The 18,804-nt window shown below is 38.7% G+C and overlaps 1 protein-coding gene across 1 annotated transcript in view; it reads left to right on the top strand.

Moving 5' to 3' along the window:
* FRK (fyn related Src family tyrosine kinase) overlaps positions 1-13,098 on the top strand; it is a 106,956-nt gene extending 93,858 nt beyond the window's left edge. Inside the window, exons 5-8 of the mRNA XM_030316196.1 lie at positions 58-216; positions 9,974-10,155; positions 11,248-11,413; positions 11,802-13,098. Coding sequence (XP_030172056.1) covers positions 58-216; positions 9,974-10,155; positions 11,248-11,413; positions 11,802-12,013 — 719 coding nt within the window. The 3' untranslated portion in view covers positions 12,014-13,098. The remainder of the gene's footprint in view (positions 1-57; positions 217-9,973; positions 10,156-11,247; positions 11,414-11,801) is intronic.
* The last annotated feature ends 5,706 nt before the right edge of the window (positions 13,099-18,804 follow it).

Raw genomic sequence — 18,804 nt, 5'->3', positions numbered from 1 at the left:
TGTGAGGATAGGAATGCCTCAATAACAGAAAGTGATTTCCTCCTCTTCTTGTTTCAGGTTCAATGGATCCAAATGACTTCCTGAGGGAGGCACAGATAATGAAGAACCTAAGACATCCAAAGCTTATCCAGCTTTATGCTGTTTGCACTTTAGAAGATCCAATTTATATTATTACAGAGTTGATGAGACATGGAAGTCTGCAAGAATATCTCCAAAGTAAGCTAAAGACTTAATAAAAGGAAGAAAGGAGGGATTTAGTTTAACTAGTCCTATAAATGTCAATTTAGCAAGCCTTCTATAACCCAAAGGATATTTACTATGTGTATATCTGTGAGAATGAATGGCTCAACTAGTTTTTAATAGGATATATACCGTGTGCTCAAAGGGAGGGAAAATATTTATGTAGTGAAGAACAAATTGTTCGCAGCAGACATATCAGAGTACGTAAATGTAATGTAGAAAATTGAAGAATAGGTGTTTTGCGTGATGCTTTGTTTTCTGCTGTAACTAATGGAACATTATCAGTCACGGGCCAATTTGTTCTATGGCTCAGAATTAGGGAACATGGGATACTTTGGGGGAAAGAGAGGGAGAGGTACCCTCATTCTTTTTCCTTTGCCAGTGTGAACATCATACTCGTTGGTGTTTAATATTCTTCCACTGCTAGGCAGCATTAGAATTTTCAGACTAAAAAGCAGAAATATACAATTGCTTTATTTCTACATCTGCTTCCTGTAGTCGGAGAAGACTTAAGGGCATTGTGAAATTTTGATGTTTGTTGCAAATGAATAATTTAATAAGCAACAATATAATGAGTATTAAAATGAGATGTTCAAAGTAGTGGAGATCAAGTACTGAGAGAATAATTCATGCTTAAAAAAGAGACTTTTTCTATTGCTTTCCTGAAATGTCAGAGTGGGATTGATAGAACGTGCAGAGGTAAAGGGAGGTGAGAATAATGGAACAAAGATATTAGAAAGATAAGAGTATTCTCTGATTTCAGGGTGACTTGTGAAGCTGGCGGTATTAAATTGCAAAACTGGGGAAGAACAAAGGACCTGGGCCTGTTAAATGCTGTTAAAAATTATGCCTAGCTCCTTTGCATGAGGATTTCAAATTTAACAGTATCAGAATATGTTAGCCACCGTGGAAAAACTAACCTCAGCCATTGCCCCCTTTGCCTTATTCCCTGGGACAAAAGTACAGTCATTATCTTGGGTCCATCTTTCACAAAAATGATTTGTCAAGGGCACAGTTTCAAGTCTAATACTCAATTCTCAGTCTTCAGACCTGTTAGCATTTATTTCAATGGACACTCTTTCCCTTTGGAAATACCTCTTCATTTGGCCTCCAGGACACTTCACTCAATGGCTTTTCCTCCTGTCTTTTTTGTTGGTTCTTCTCCCATCTGTGTGATTTCTCTTATCTCTCAGACCTCTTGGAATTTTGTAACATCACCAGTTACTTGCTAAGCACAGTCAGTTTCAATGTTAAATAATATTTATGTATCAAAGACTCCTGAAACTACATCCCTCCATTACTTCAGAATCATAAATCCAACTGCTTTCTTGACTACTCTACTTGAACCGTTCTCTGGATAACATAGGTATGATGCAGCAACACTCCCCTCTCCCAAATCCCAGAGGCACTTATTTCTTGCTCATGCTATGTGTGCAAAATAGATTGGTTGGTCGCTCAGGTGTTTTGATCACCTTGGCAGGGAAAGGGATGGGACTAATCTCATTCTGGCTCTTCGAGTTCCAACCAGGAGATGCAGAGATAACTTCTGTGCCCTTTTTCATTTGGTCGAATCAAGTCAAAAGGAATAGGGAAGTACAATTCTTTAAAGTGGTTGCAAGGAGAAAAAAAATGTTTGTGAACAGCTGGAATTTTCTACTCCAGGTGTCTATTAAAAAGTCTCAAAACAGCCATGTCCAAAACTGATCTTATGTATCCCCAGTAATCTGCTACTCTTGTGGTCTTCCCGTCTTTGACAATGTCAACACTCAGGCCTAATCTCTTGATCATCTCTACTTCTCACAGTTTCTATCTAACTAATCTGAAAACCTCATTGGCTTCTTTCCAAATATATCCGGGATTTTGTCACCTCTCAGCACTCCTACCCTGGTCTAAGCTGACATCATCTCCTTCCTGGATTAGGCAAGCAACAGTCTCTTAAATGGTCTCCCTTGTTTAGTTCTTGCTCCCTTCAGTCTCCACTCAACACAGGAGGTGGAGAGAGCCTGTTAAAAGGTAAATCAGATTGTGTTCCCCCCTCAGCTCAAAGCCTTCTGTGACTCACTGGTTTTCTCTATATAACCCATAAAGTCCTACATGGCCCAGCTTTCCATTACCTCACTGACCACATCTCTCCCAGTGTCTCCCTTGTTCAGTCTGTGTCAGCTGCACTGTCCTTTGCTGCTCTTCATATCTTCCAGGTGCGCTTTGCTTCAGGCCCTTTGTGCTTTTTCCATCCTCTATCTGAATTCCACCCCCCTCCCATTACTTACCCATGTACTCATTTCCTCACTTCTGAAAAGTCTTTCCTCAGGCATTCCCATTACAGTGAGTCTTTCAATGGTCAACCTCTGAATTCTAAAATTTAATCTCCCTCTCCTGTCTCTTTGTATTCCTCTTTTCCGCTTTTTTGTTTTTCTTTTTCGTAGCTGTTAATCATCATATAGTGCATTGCTTTTTTTTTTTTTTTTAATTTTTTTTCAACGTTTTTTATTTATTTTTGGGACAGAGAGAGACAGAGCATGAACAGGGGAGGGGCAGAGAGAGAGGGAGACACAGAACCGGAAACAGGCTCCAGGCTCCGAGCCATCAGCCCAGAGCCTGACGCGGGGCTCGAACTCACGGACCGCGAGATCGTGACCTGGCTGAAGTCGGACGCTTAACCGACTGCGCCACCCAGGCGCCCCGTGCATTGCTTTTTTAAAGATGTTTATTTATTTACTTTGAGAGAGAGAGAAACAGTGCACGAGTTGGGGAGGGGCAGAGAGAGAGAGAGGGAGAGAAAGAGAATCCCAAGTAGGCTCTTCACTGCCAGCGTAGAGCATAATGTGGGGTTTGAACTCACAAACTGTGAGATCATGACCTAAGCCGAAGTCAAGAGCCAGATGATTGGGGCACCTGGGTGGCTCAGTTGATTAAGCATCCAACTTCAGCTCAGGTCATGATCTCACAATTCATGGGTTTGAGCCTCACATCGGGCTCTGCACTGCAGAGTGTGCTTGGGATTTTCTTTCTCCTCCTCTCTCTCAAAATAAATAAACTTGAAAAAAAAAAAAAAAAAAAAGAGCCAGATGCTGAACTGAGTCACCCAGGCATCCCAATGCATGACTTTTTAATATGGCTTATTGTTAGCATCTTCTCAAATACAACTCCCTGAGGACAGAGATTTTTCTTTATTTTAATGATAGAAGAGTGTCAGGCACATAGAAAGTGTGCTCTGATTATGTGTTGACCGAATAAATGAAAAAAAATTAATGGATAGATTAACTGGGGCTATTCTAAACCTAATATGATCAGGACTTGGGGTTGAGCTTGTCTTGAGACTCTTGGTGTCAGCTTGACAAGATCCACTTATTAATTACGAACTCCTCTGGCACTGAGAATTTTTGTGGTTTGTTAATGTGTTTTACTCAGGGGTGATCACAAACCCTGTCATATTGTGGATTGGGCTATCAGGGTCAAGTTTACCAAGGCCTTCATTTGCTAAGATACTTAGTAGCTATGAGAAATAATGAAGAGATGCTCATTACAGACGATCCCTTCCCAATCAAGAGGGCTTAAATTCAACAAAGTGATCTTAAAATGAATCTGCCACGTTTAAACAGCCCATCATGATACACATTATAAGCTGAAAGACTCAAATGATGGAACATAGTTGAAAATATTTTCTTGTTGCGGATGTAAATTGTCACAGAATTGTGAACCTTTGTATCAGTTTTGACAACTGACTGTTGCATTAGAAGTGTGTTCTGAGGTTCCCCTGGGCAGTTCCTAGGCCATTCTACTCTTTCAGGGTAGAAAATATGTTAGTACTCGATGTCCTTCACTATTGTGCCGGTCAGTGAAAACTTTATATCCACTGTAATAGAATTAGATGTTGAATTTGATAGTTGAAATGACATACATAGTTTTCTATGGAACCACCTTTGTAGACCCTAAGCTTGGCTGAATATTTTTTTTTGTAATAAATTTCTCCAAAATAGAAGAGGCTTACCAAAAAACTTCAGCATTGAGGGTAATTGATGTCCAGTATTTCCTGCTGAAATTTAAACAGAATAAATATCTGCATTTTTTTTTTGCATATATACATACTGTTTAAAATAAATCAAGCTCCAGCATGTTGTTCATCATTCTCATGGACCGTTCACTAAAGTGGACTGAGGTAGACAGGAGCGTTTTTACTAAGATACCCTTCAGCTGGCTACAACTGTAGCCCCAACATTCAGGTCCTCAGGAATCATGTGTAATGTAGGTTTTAGGGAGGAGTATAGAATAGTTTTTAAGAGCATGAGATTTCAACCTCAAACATGCCTGAACTTGAATCGCCACTCTACAACTTATTACCTGTTCTTCTAAGTAGCAGAAACACCTATGAAAGGGGGCAAATAGTAATAACACTTACTTCATGTAGCTGTGAGTATAAAATGAGGTGATGTACCAAAAAACCAAATGAGATAGTGGTAGGAGAGGTGCATATATTTACAATTTATTTTTCTAAAAAAAAACCACACTGTATAGTACTTACTATATGCCAGGCATTTTTGTAAATGTTGTACAAATATTAACTTAGTTCTTTCCTCTAACGACCTGATGAAATGAGTATTATTATTATTATCATTTCTATTTGATAGTGGAAGAAACTGAAGGATGGACAAGTTTATAACTTATCCAAGGTAGTTGAACCAGAATTCAAACCCAGGAAATCTGGCTCCGTAGTCCATGCTTTTAACCGTGTGCATAGCACTGACATTATTTTCTTAACATGAACCTGTATTCGTTATCTATCGTGCACAAAAAATTACCCAAAACTTAGTGGCTTAAGTCAGCAAGCATTTATTATCTTACATTTTCTGTGGTCAGGAATCCAGGTGCAGCTGAGCTAGGTCTTCTACCTCAGGGTTTCTCACAAGGCTGCAGTCAAGGTCTTGGCAGGTGCTTCAGTTATCTGAAGGCTCTAGGGGAAGTTGATCTATTTCCAAGCTCACTCAGGTGATTGTTGGCAGGAGTTGGCTTCTCCAGGGCTGTTGGATTGAGGAAGTCAGTTCCTTGCTGGTTGTTGGCAGGAAGCTGCCCTATGTTCCTTGGTACATGGACCTCTCCATAGGGCAACTTTCGCCATGACAGTTGGCTTCATCAGACTGAGCAAGTGAGAGAGCAAGAGAGAGGAGAGTTCTTGCAAGATGAAGCCATAGTCTTTTATAACTTATCTTGGAAGCGATACCCCATCATTTTGGTCATATTTTATTTGTTAAAAGTGAGTCAGTAGTCCAGACCACATTAAACAGAAGGGAATGTCACAGAAGCCCAAATACCAGGAGGCAGAGAATATTAGGGGCCATTTTAGAAACTGTCTACCGCTTGGCCTAGGACTAGTCACCAGTTTATCTTGGCTTTTTCACATTTCTTTTCGTATCGAGTTAATTTGATATCAAAAGGCATAGCTATTTTGACTGTCATGGCAGCAATGCTTTGCCATTATGCTGCACACTAAGTTATGTTTTGTCGTTTTGCTTACATCTCATTTTACACTGAAGAATCAATGTTAGCTGCTATAACATACAATTCAAAAAATTTAGTGATGTGACAAAGATATGCATTTAAAAAAATTTAAATCCAAGTTGGTAAAAATATAGTATAATAATGGTTTCAGGAATAGAATTCAGGGATGCATCATTTACATATAACACCCAGCGTTCATATCAACAAGTGGCCTCTTTAATGCCCATTACCCATTTAGCCCATCCCCCTACCCAACACCCCGCCAGCAACCCTGTTTGTTCTCTTATGGTTTGTCTCCCTCTCTGTTTGTATCTTGTTTTTGCTTCCCTTCCCCTGTGTTCATCTGTTTTGTTTCTTAAATTCCACATGAGTGAAATCCTATAATTGTCTTTCTCTGACTTGCTTAGCGTAATACCCTCTAGTTCCATCCACATCATTGCAAATGGCAAGATTTCATTCTTTTTGATCACCAACTAATATTTCATCGTGTATATATATATATATATATATATATATATATGCCACATCTTCTTTATCCATTCATCAGTCAATGGACATTTGGGCTCTCCCTGTAATTTGGCTATTGTTGATAGTGCTGCTATACACATGGGGGTGCATGTGTCCCTTCGAAACAGCACACCTGTATCCCTTGGATAAATGCCTAGTAGTGCAATTGCTGGGTCATAGGGTAGTTCTATTTTTAATTTTTTGAGGAACGTCCATACTGTTTTCCAGAGTGGCTCCACCAGTTTACATTCTCACCAGCAGTGCAAAAGGGTTCCTCTTTCTCTGCATCCTCACCAGCATCTGTTGTTTCTTGAGTTGTTAATTTTAGCCATCCTGACAGGTGTGAGGTGGTATCTCATTGTGGTTTAGATTTGTATTTCCCTGATGATGAGTGATGTTGAGCATTTTTTCATATGTCAGTTGGCCATCTGAATGTCTTCTTTGGAAAAGTGTCTATTCATCTCTTTTGTCCATTTTTACACTGCACTATTTGTTTTTTTGGGTGTTGAGCTTGGTAAGTTCTTTACAGATTTCGGATACTAGCCCTTAATCTGATATGTCATTTGCAAATATCTTCTCCCATTCCGTTGGTTGCCTTTTAGTTTTGCTGATTGTTTCCTTTGCTGTGTAGAATTTTTTTATCTTGATGAGGTCCCAATAGTTCATTTTTTTGTTTCCCTTGCCTCTGGAGACACGTCAAGTAAGAAGTTGCTGTGGCTGAGATCAAGGAGGTTGTTGCCTGTTTTGTCCTCTAGGATTTAAAAAATAAAAATTTTTTTTTTCTTTTTTTGAGAGAGACAAAAAGTGACAGAGCATACATGGGGGGAGGGACAGAGAGAGAGGGAGACACAGAATCTGAAGCAGGCTCCAGGCTCTGAGCTGTCAGCACAGAACCTGACGCAGGGCTTGAACCCACGAACCATGAGATCATGACTTGAACTAAAGTCAGACACTAAACTGATGGAGCCACCCAGGCACCCTTCTCCTCTAGGATTTTGATGGCTTCCTGTCTTATGGTTAGGTCTTTCATCCATTTTGAGTTTATTTTTGTGTGCAGTGTAAGAAAGTGGTCCAGGTTCATTCTGCACATTGCTGTAAAAATATGCATTTTTGATATGCATCACACTGCTCTTCTGAGTGGCACGCCTTAGATGGTGACGTAGGGATTTAGACTCCTTTCATCGTGTGGCTCTGCCATTTCAAAATTTATTTCTTCTAGCTACAAAACTGCGGGAGATTTTAAGGATTAGGCCTGTAAGTGACGGACATCCTCTCTTGCACGCATTGCAGTGCACGGAACTAGTGGCATGATCCAATTTAACTGCTAGGGAAGATGGGGAATATAGTCCTCTGTGTTTGCCCAGGAAGAAGAGGACAAATGGATCAGTGAGAAGTTAGTTTCACCGCATATCCTATTTAAATATACTGCTTGCAGGGGTGCCTGGGTGGCTCATTTATTTAAGCATCTGACTCTTGATTTCAGCCCAGGTCATGATCTCATGGTTGTGGAATTGAGCCCCACGTTGGGCTCCATGCTGAGTGTGGAGCCTGCTTAAGATTCTCTCTCTGTCTTTCTCTGCCCCTCTCTCTCATTTGCACATGCTCTCTCTCTCTCTCTCTCTCTCTAAAATAAAATAAAATAAAAATAAATAAATAAATAAATATGCTGCTTGCATTAAAAAATAAATATGTATTTACCGACACATACACATACACACACTGTGCTTAGGTCTTCACCGTTAAAAAAAAATCTCCTCAACTCTGTTTATTTCATTTTTTATTGAAAAGATAGCATACATTATAGAAAGAGCACACATCATAGAGCATAATTTATCATTACTTAAGAGTGAGCAAGTAAATAATGGTATAGCCACTGCACAAATCAAGAGTGAGAGCATGGCTAGCACACCAGAAACTCCCTAAGTCCCATATCATTGACAGCCCCTCACAGTCATGAATTTCTTGATCATCACTTTCCCATGGTTCACACTTTCCTCTGCCAACTGCCAACTCTTTTGTTGTCTTCCTTTCTTGACTAGGGTTTGGAAATTGACATCTCCTCCTGCTGTCTCCATGTCCTCAGCTTCTGTTCTGCCCTCAACCCCTTGTCCCCCATCTCCAGTGAAGTTGTTCATCCTGCCACTAAGGCATTCAGTTCTTACCTTGCTGGACTTACTTGTGGAATTTGGCAATGTGGTGACCTTCTCAAAACCTTTGACTGTTAGGGTGTTCTCTTCTGGTTCTTCTTTCATTCTTTTAACTGATTCCTCTCAGTTTTCGTGCAGATTTATCTTCCTCTGCCCACCCTAAATGTTGATGTTTCTCATGATTCTGTCACTTCCCAGCAGTCTCGCCCACTTTTAATGTTTAACTCCTACTCATCAACTGTGATTGTTAAGTTGACATCTTTAGCTGCGTGCTCTCTCCTGAGCTCCAGACCCTTGTGCATGTCTTCATTTAGACATTTCCGTTTGAGTAATGTGTATGTATCTCTACCATGACAAAGCTTAAACTGTTTAATTCCATTTAGGCAGCAGCAATGAGAATAAAAACAGGTAGGGTTTACCTGGTTCTTTCTAGGTGCCAGGCTCTGCTTTAAGTGCCTTACATGTATTAACTCATTTTAACAACCAATACCATAAGGTAATTACAATTACCACAATATAGATGGAAACACTGAGGCACAGGAGTGTTAAGTGGCTTACCTAAGGTTAGGAAGAAATGTGAGCCCTGTGAAAGCCCTGATCCAGATTCTGGTACTCTAACTTCAAGCCAGTTTTCCAACACCTGAGCTATAGTTGCCTCTCAAGTCAGAAGTTGTGCCTAAGACTCTTGACCATGAATCCAACACACTTTTGGTGATATTTGGCTTATTCGGTCAGGGATGATGATAGTTTGGATTTATATGAGACCTTTTAATTCTCCAGAAATCTGAAGACATCTACTAACCGGTATAGCAGCTAAACAGTATCCAGGATGGCTGACCGCATTGCACAAAGTCCCCACATAGTAAAACTAACCTCTCTACTAATGGCCAAACTGACTTTCCTGCATAATTTTCTGATTATGAGTAGTGGGAGAAACTGTGTCTATCAAAGGCATGTCCATGCCTGGAAAGATGAGCAAACCATCTCTAGGATTAACAGGCTTAAAAAGGGAAATGAAAAAAGTGCATCAAGTTTAATGAAGTACAAGTGTAACACACACATTTTATAACTACTGATAGAGTCTTCATTTTTGTTACTGAACTAATTTCTAAGAACAATATGATGGAAGAATGAGAAATTTTCATTGGCTCAGCCATGCAAATTAGTATTATTTTATAGCGTCAAGGACTAAAACAAACTGTGCAATGTTTGAAGGAAATCTAGAGGCAACCAAGTAAATAATTTCCATGAAGAGATGAGTCAGTGGTGCGTGCTATGGAAAATGACAATACCTGGACTCTTTCAGGTATTTATAGCTGTGTTTGAATGATGTGATACTGCTGTTTCTTTCTCAGTGTAATGTTCCTTTAGGGGAGGAAGGGCCACAGCCTTGGAATGTGTTTGGACTCTGAAAATTGTTGCCCTTCACAGGAAATGAATAGTTTGTATTATGTTTCTTGCTCAACAGATCGGTGCTATGGCACTTAAGCCCACTGGTAGCTCATTCATCGTAATTCTCAGAATTCACTTTAATAATTCAAATGTTCTCCAAAGTAAACCTTTGACTTTCTCTTATTGCTCAGATGATGCTGGAACAAAAATCCACCTGATGCAGCAGGTAGACATGGCAGCACAGGTTGCCTCTGGAATGGCTTATTTGGAGTCCCAGAACTACATCCATAGAGATCTGGCTGCCAGAAATGTCCTTGTTGGTGAACATAATATCTACAAAGTTGCAGATTTTGGACTTGCAAGGGTTTTTAAGGTGAATTTTGTTTTGTTCTATTTAGGTTTTGTCATGGGTTAAAAGACTAACATACTAGTAGTCTAATAGATTTGCTGTTATTCTTCAAAATAATCTTTGTCCAAGTTGTGTGGTCCACAATCTTTGTCCGCAGTTGTGTGGTAGCCTAAAGCCTTACAGATAAACTACCTCCTGTTTCTATTTCTTCACCAAGGAGAAAAAAACAGAGAAAATGATGCCCACACAGATGGGAAAGTATGTGATTAAGTTTGTGGTTGAATTAATGATCCATTTTTCAGTACCAGGAAGCCTCTGGTTGTCTGTCTCTGTTTTCCTTACAAAAGGCATCACATTTTCTATAGTTACCCCATCCCCCTTTGCTTACTTTATGCCAACTAAAATTTCATGCCGCCAGAATTCTTCAGTAATCATTGGCTTTTTAATTCCGGCCCTCCCCTCATTTCATGACATCAGGCCAAAAGAAACTTATATAAGAGATATAGTATTAGGTGTTTTTCTCCTCATTTTCAATTTCTACATTGTGCCCTAAAAATATGGATGTGGAACATGAAACACAACATATAAGTGATTCTTTTTTGATCTTCATGAATTCATCATCTCTTTTCTTGATAAATTAATTAGAACCCCAGTGAGTTGATATATTAATTTAAATCATTTGGATCCTACTTTTCAGTATTTAAAAAGTGGTAATGTGGTAATTATTAAACTCGGTGGCTCTTCAAAACCAGCAGTAAGTTTGAAAACAGACAGGCTTTGCTTTCATTATTTTTTTGTTGTTCTTTTTGCTAAAGACCGGTTGCTAAATACCATCTCACATGAATTCTCTCATATGTAGTAGAGTGCTCCTGCCAATGCTATTTTTAGCACATAGTAGGCCCTTATATGACATTGCATTAATGACTTCTCATAGATTTCTCAGTCTTATAAGCCAGATTTGGAATTTGCTACTGTAATCATCAATTGACCTAAGCTCATTTTGAATCTTTTCCCTCTAAATTTTAATGTGAAGCAGGTTACAGATGAATGAGGGTAGAAAAAAAAATATATATATATATCACTGGAACGTGGCTTGATTCCTTAATGCATTAACAGGTAGATAATGAAGACATCTATGAATCCAAACACGAAGTAAAGCTGCCAGTGAAGTGGACTGCACCTGAAGCCATTCGTGCTAATAAATTCAGCATTAAGTCCGATGTGTGGTCATTTGGAATCCTTCTTTATGAAATCATTACTTATGGCAAAATACCTTATAGTGGTGAGTAATTAATCCTGAAATGGGCCTTTCTGCTGCAGGTCACTTACTTAGGTGTGACTTTAACTGCTTTGCCCAGGCTTAGAGGACAGAGTTATGAGGCTGACCACACCATGTGCCTGTGGGAGCATAATAGATAAAATTTGATGACGATGATTTGCATTAATGAGGTGGTTTATTGCCTCTGTATCCTTTGCTCTTAAATTGCAGTCTTATAGACATTATTTGCTGCAAGATTTAGTTTAATCTCTGCAGTCTGGGAAGGGGATGGTAGACCTCATAGTCTCACCAAGGAAATCAGTTTGCTTTGTAATCTGGAGTATAATTATCTATTAATTTAAGACCCTGATCTTTAACTTGTTTTTTGTTGGTCCCATTCTGTATTATTTAGGCATGACAGGTGCTCAGGTAATCCAGTTGTTGGGTCAAAACTACAGACTCCCTCAACCACCTAACTGTCCACAAGAATTCTACAACATCATGTTGGAATGCTGGAATGGAGAGCCTAAAGAACGGCCAACCTTTGAGACACTGCACTGGAAACTTGAAGACTATTATGAAACAGAATTTTCATATTCAGAGGCAAATAACTTCATCAGATGAACACGGAAAGGAACATTAAATAATGAAGTAGCAAAAAAGTTCAATAATCAGTCCAGAAATAAAGCTTATTAATCAACTGTGAAAAGAGCTTACCTTGACACATTCAAGTGATAGGGTCAACTTGGCCATGTATTATGAAAAAGATTATATGTTCATTTTATCGACTGGCCCACACTGCTGGACAGTCTATGATGATATTTTATCACTGTCTGGCAAAATCAAGCACACTAAATCCAGTTATTTTTCTTTTTTAAAAGTACTTATATTTGTATTTATTGTTTGAATCACCTATCAAGAGGATCAACAGATGATAGTCAATTTTTACTCAGTGACTGTTGTAGCATTTTCCTGTTTACTGATTAAAGTGGTTATTCATTATTCCTCGGTTTGCTGAATCCCATCAGGATGTTATTATGAAGGAATCTGATTGCTTTGCTGCACAGCAGGACCTGTGCTTTGAGATTTTTTTTTTTCTCTTTTAAAATATCCTGTAACTACAATGATGGTAAAGCCATGTTAAATGACTTGATTGTACTTGGAGTAATTGCACATATTTTTTTTTCCTATGCATAAAATAATGAAGCAGCTGTTGAGAAAAAGAATTAAAATTTCTTTCATTTTGTAGAAGGAAATCATGGGATTTTTCTTTACCTCAGTATGTGTCATCTGAGAATCATCTACGTTAGTTTTAATCTCCTAATGTTAAGAATCAGATTGCAAGGCAGATGAGTTATTATCTCTGGAAATATGTGAGAAACATCTAATAGCCCACGAAATCGAGAAATAAGTATAAAATAGTTTAGGAAAATGAGAAGAGAGTAGTAGGATTGCTATAGCTTGGGTTTCTGAATAATTTTTTAAAAATGGGCCTTTGACATATAGGCTGGAGTTTTAAATTGACTACAATATAGGTCAAGCTTGGTCTTAGATCTAGAGGCTAGAAATAATGTCTGACCTTGGTTATGAAACTGTATTTTTGTCTGGTAAGACAAAAGGGTTTTTACTCATCTTAAATGGCATTAACCTTTGTAAGAATGTTACTGTCTTCTTAAGCAATGGGTGTATCAAATTTTTGTGCTTCATTAGATGATGAGGGAGGGTTCTCAAAGGTAGTTTCAAAATCAAGGAGATATACAAAGATCTTCTGCCATAAAGTAATATGAATGAAACAAGCCATGAGGAAACAGAAGATTTTGAGTATATTTTCTCATCTTTAAAGCAGAAGAGGAGCATATTTAAACCATCACAGAAACCCACATTCAAAGTGGATGAAGCACTATGTGTGAGCTCCAACTGGAAGGCTGGAGGTAGAGAGGGCTCTAGGTACCTGACCTCTAGCACTTTAGCGATGTTGACAGGACTCATGTTATTCCCATCCTCTCCTGTGTCACCAGCGTTGTCCTCATTCTCATAGTCACAGATGGCTTGGTAGCAGCTGGGGCTCCCTGCTCTTTTCTCCTCATCCAGAAAATGGGAAATATCTCTCTATGCATTTTTCGCGTGCATAAAAACCATTCTTTTTATGTTCAGGCAAATCGGGGTCATATGCCCTTCCCTGGATGAATGATAGACTTAACGTAAATGTTATGTGCTGATTGGCGTGGCAGAAGTTGTGCCACTCAAGCTGGGAATGTGACCATTTTTTCTGGAGACAAGTTGGGAGATTGACTTATCTGAATAAAATTAGATGCTGGGTAGGTATCCATTAAGGAGAAAATCCCCTGAGATTTAAGTAGGTGTATATACAGACACTCAAACTTCTCTGAAACTAAAATGGGTCATGTAGAGCTAACAATAATAGAGACTTTTGACTTTTTTATAAATAGAAAATAGTTGTAAGCTAAGGTCAGCACTAATTATTTAAATCAATTGACTATGTATAAGACAACTTTATTTAAAGTCAGAGTCTAATTGTGAAAATTCAACTACTATATAATTTGTCTTATATAAATTTCTAAGTAAGATCTGATTTTGAAACATATAAAGAAGGTTATCCTCTCTTGTTTTAATAACACCTGAAACCCATTTTACTTACTACATTTGATTCTTAGAGACATTTATGTTCAAGGTTCTGTCAAAGCAATCTATTCTTGTTTTTGCCTGATGGATCATAGAGAAAAATAATGGATTCAGTTATGAGAAGCAGTAATAGATTTTTTTTAAGCTGACATAAATTTCTTTTCCTGTATAGAATAAAAAGATCAGGAAAAGATAAGTTGAATTTTCCTACAATGAGCCAGTTCTTGTTAAATTTACCTCCCATAAATTGTAGCAAAGCACTTTCTATGTAATGTTTTATTTATGTAATTCAGTTATTTGGAGGTGGTGGTGAGGGATGTGAGTACATCATTTCATGTGGTATTTCAAATCTCCTTTGACAAAAGCCTAAGAATTTTTGCAATAGGAAAAATTCAAAATTCCATTAAACGTCTTTTAAGAAGGTTAGAAAGGAAATAGGTTTACATTACCTAAGGTCAAAAGAGGCACAGAATGGATTCCTAATAGTTGTGGAACCTGAATATTGTATCATCAAAAAAAAGTAAAATCAAAGTGACCAGCAATCTACAAACTGGGCTGTGGGGGAGTCTTAAAGGACACTGAAGAACAAGTGTGGGGAAGTTATCAGGCTAGGCCAACTCACAACATGTACTCACAACACATGTCTGCATGGGACTACATGGGTCAACTCAATCACAAGGGGCCTACACTCTTTTGATTCTCTGATGGCCCAGAGGGAACCCTTGCCCTTGGAAGGATGCCATAATGTCACACAGCTGGAGCTTCCTTGAGGAAGCAGGGCCCAGCTGGTGATCCGTGGCTTTGTCAAGCATATGCCCTATCTGCAATAAGGCTTCTCATAGTCTGGTTGGGCATATGGTTTCTGGACCAAAAGCCTATCTTACAGTGTTTGTGATGACTTTTTAGGACTCTTTGCAAAGACACATTATGTGAACTGGAATGGTGATAATGTAGGTACTTACTCAAATTGTGTTATTGTGTTCTCCCATTGGAAAAGTCCACTCTTAAAAAAAATAATAAATGAGGTTTATACCTGGATATTGGAATTGCCTGTGGGCTCATCTGGAGATGTTTTTGTATTTCCTTGGCATCATTATGGAGAAGTTTCGGTCTATAGTCTCCAACATGATCCAAAATTTTAGTGTTGTAGGATTAAAAAAAAAAAAAAAGCTGGTGGGAAGCTTGGTGAAGAGAGAATACTTATAAATCTTTTAAATCCGTGGCTCCAGCAATATTTTAATTTTCATAGTGTCATCTTTTTACTGCCTACACTGCCCCATTAAACTCCTTAAGATTCTTCCTTTTTTATATTAAGGAAGTGGTGGTAAATCTCTTAAATTATTTATTGTATTTAGACATAAATTGAAGAATAAAAATAGCACACAAATTCTGAATATCAGAGCCTGTTACAAGTTTAACTTCAGTCTGCACTCAGATGGTACTGTCTACATAGGAGTTATAAGATTAAGTTATAAGGAAAGAAACACCCAATTATTTCCATTTTCTCTTCTTGCCTGGGTAGTTTATCTGTTAGTCATCTGAAGTAACAGACTTCAATGTAACATCTTTTTCATCCTTATGGAAAATAATTGGCTCTTCCAGAAAAGGGTAACAAATCTCAAACATACGTTAAGGATCTAGTTATGTATATTTCTGTGCAGGGGATTCAAGTCATATAACATAATAGCCCTGAAATCATATGTTAGGGAAAAATGGTTAAAAGCAACTAAAATTGCTTGGCTTGGAAGAAGCTAAACGTTGTCTTGTAATAATTCTCTGAGATTTTAGAATAGAGCTTATGTTGTACTATATGTGAAAGGTAAAATTGTTTGATATTAACCAAATCGCATTTAACTTTTATGGTCCACACAATTTCAGAGCAAAGGATATTATGGCTTTTAATTGTTTTTCAAAATCTGCATTTAATAATAGATTCAGAAAGTGGGAAACAAAGCCGATTAGCCCTATTCTATACTTTGAAGGTGCCACTGTGAGGTATTTGTCTCTAAAGAAATGAGTATTTCTATATTATACCCTTTAATCATACTTATATTGCACAATTACATGTGAGTGTATTTATACATGATTCATTTATGTATGCAACAAGAAGGATAAAAAAGACTTCTTTTAGCAGTGCCTGACTGGTTGAGTCAGTAGAGCATGCAACTGTTGACCTCAGGGTCATGAGTTCAAGCCCCACATTGGGCATGGAACCTATTTAAAAAGAAAAGAAAAATTAAAAAAAAAACAACCTTATTTTAATTGTGCCACTTGTTACAATGCCGTTACTTATCTTGATTCAGATGCAACTAATTTTTTTAAAATTTCTATTTCTGTGTTCTTTAAAATATTAAGGCAAAGGCTTTTCTTGAAAATATATTTTATTTTTTTTTTTTAATTTTTTTTTTTTCAACGTTTATTTATTTTTGGGACAGAGAGAGACAGAGCATGAACGGGGGAGGGGCAGAGAGAGGGAGACACAGAATCGGAAACAGGCTCCAGGCTCTGAGCCATCAGCCCAGAGCCTGACGCGGGGCTCGAACTCATGGACCGCGAGATCGTGACCTGGCTGAAGTCGGACGCTTAACCGACTGCGCCACCCAGGCGCCCCGAAAATATATTTTAATCTAAGTGTTCTATCTTTATTTACACTGGAAATGACTATTATTTTTTTTAAATGTTTATTTTATTTCTTTTGAGAGAGAGAGAGAGTGTGAGCGGAAAGGACAGAGAGAGAGGGTGAGAGAGAATCCCAAGCAGGCTCTAGGCTGTCAGTGCAGAGCCTCACGTGGGGCTTGAACTCAAGACCCAAGCCAAAATGGAAAGTGGGAAGCTTACCAACTGAACCACCCACGCACCCCTGTAACTGATTATTTTTAACTTGACTTTTAAAAATTGACTTCACTGTTTCAGAGGTCAAGCTGGTTGTGGACCCATGACATAAATTTAATGTGTTTTATAGTATTTAAAATGTTTCCTCAGTCGGCTGCATTAAAAGAGCTTACGTTTATATGATGGGGAAAGTAAGTCTATGAATCTAGGAAATAGACCTTGCTTATGCCACATACTCACTGCAGGTCAGCTGCTTCATGTGACCTTTGTCAGAGACTCAGGCTGACGGAGAGGCCCCCAGCTCTGACGTTGTCAGCTGTACTGGCAGTGGAAATGAGAGCCCTGGTGGGTCTCGTGTTGGCAATCGAATCCTTGTACCCAGAAGATACACTTGTCACTTCTGTTCACAACTAACTCATTGACCATAATCGCATGGCTTCACCGAGACACAGGGCATATTGGATGTGTCATCCTACCATGTATCCAGAGACAGAACACCAGAAATACTCAGTAAGCAACACTAATCACTGTCATACCACAAAAGAACATCAAGCAAATTTTACATGGTACTGAGTGGTAAAAGGCCATGTATTCTTATTTACCCATTCCCTTAATTATTTTATTCATTCAGTAAGCAAATGTAGATTGCCAATGAGTAACAGACATTGGGCTGCATAACTGAATAAAACTGAACAAGAGAGAAATAGACCCTGCTTTCTCTAAGGTTACAATCTATCAGGGGAGACAGATTGAAGTATGTGACTCTCAGCTCACAAATCTATGTGCACAATTTACCTTCCTATTTTCTCCCTGAGAATAAACTTATTGTCTGAAAGCTCCTATCCCATATCCATTCTCTCGCTGCTCCTTAATAGAAGAACCTGTTTTCTTGGAGGCCAGCTAAAAGATTACATTTCTTAGACTTTTCTGTAGCTAAGGGTTACCAAGGAGATGTAAGAGAAAATTGCTCAGAAGGACTTCTAGGAAGAGTCCATAAGAAGTGGAGAGACAACTGGCATGAGCTCTTTCTTGTCTTTCCCTCTTTTGACCACTTTTGGCCTAAAATTCAGTAACCATGAAGAAACCTTATAGTTGGGTGTGAGTAGGGTCTGGGTTCTTGATAAGAGTGCAGCTGCCATACCTGCCTTGGATGGCTGACCTCAGAAATTCTACTAGAGGAGAGAAAAATAAGCCAACATTATGCTGTTTAAGCAATTCTTATTTCCAATTTCTCTCTCTAGATATTGAGACAGCCAATTTCTGAATGGCACATTGTCTACTGAAAACCTCCATTCTACCAGGTATTCTACCAGGAAAATAACTTCTTTTTTTTTTTTTTTAATTTTTTTACTGTTTTATTTATTTTTGACAGAGAGAGAGAGAGAGAGAGAGAGAGAGAGAATGAGTGGGGGAGGGGCAGAGAGAGAGGGAGACACAGAATCTAAAGCAGGCTCAAGGCTCTGAGCTGTCAGCACAGAGTCCGATGTGGGACTCAAACTCACAGACCACGAGATCATGACCTTAGCTGAAGTCGGATGCTCAACTGATTGAGCCACCCTGGCGTCCCAAGGAAAATAACTTCTTAGTCCGTTCTTTCTTTCTTTCTTAAGTTTATTTATTTATTTTGGGGGGTGGGGGAGAGAGAGAGTGCAAGTAGGGAAGGGGCAGAGAAAGAGGGAAAGAGAGAATCCCAAGCAGGCTCTGCACTGTCAGTGCAGAGCCCGAGGAGGGGGCTCGATCCCACAAACTGTGAGATCATGACCTAACCAAAATCAAGAGTCAGATGCTTAACCAACTGAGCCATCCATGTGCCCATCCTGCTATTTCTAGGAGTTTTTCCTAAGTACTGGGTGCTTATGATATGTTAAGGTTTTGGAGGAGTTGGAATTGTCTAGTGCTGGTATCAGGTTATCTCTTGTCTACGTGGCCATCCCCTGTAA

The sequence above is a fragment of the Lynx canadensis genome, chromosome B2 (assembly GCF_007474595.2).
Source record: "Lynx canadensis isolate LIC74 chromosome B2, mLynCan4.pri.v2, whole genome shotgun sequence".
NCBI classification, from domain to species: Eukaryota; Metazoa; Chordata; class Mammalia; order Carnivora; family Felidae; genus Lynx; species Lynx canadensis.
The sequence above is the reverse complement of the archived record's forward strand: the minus strand, read 5'-3'. Positions and strand labels throughout refer to the sequence as shown.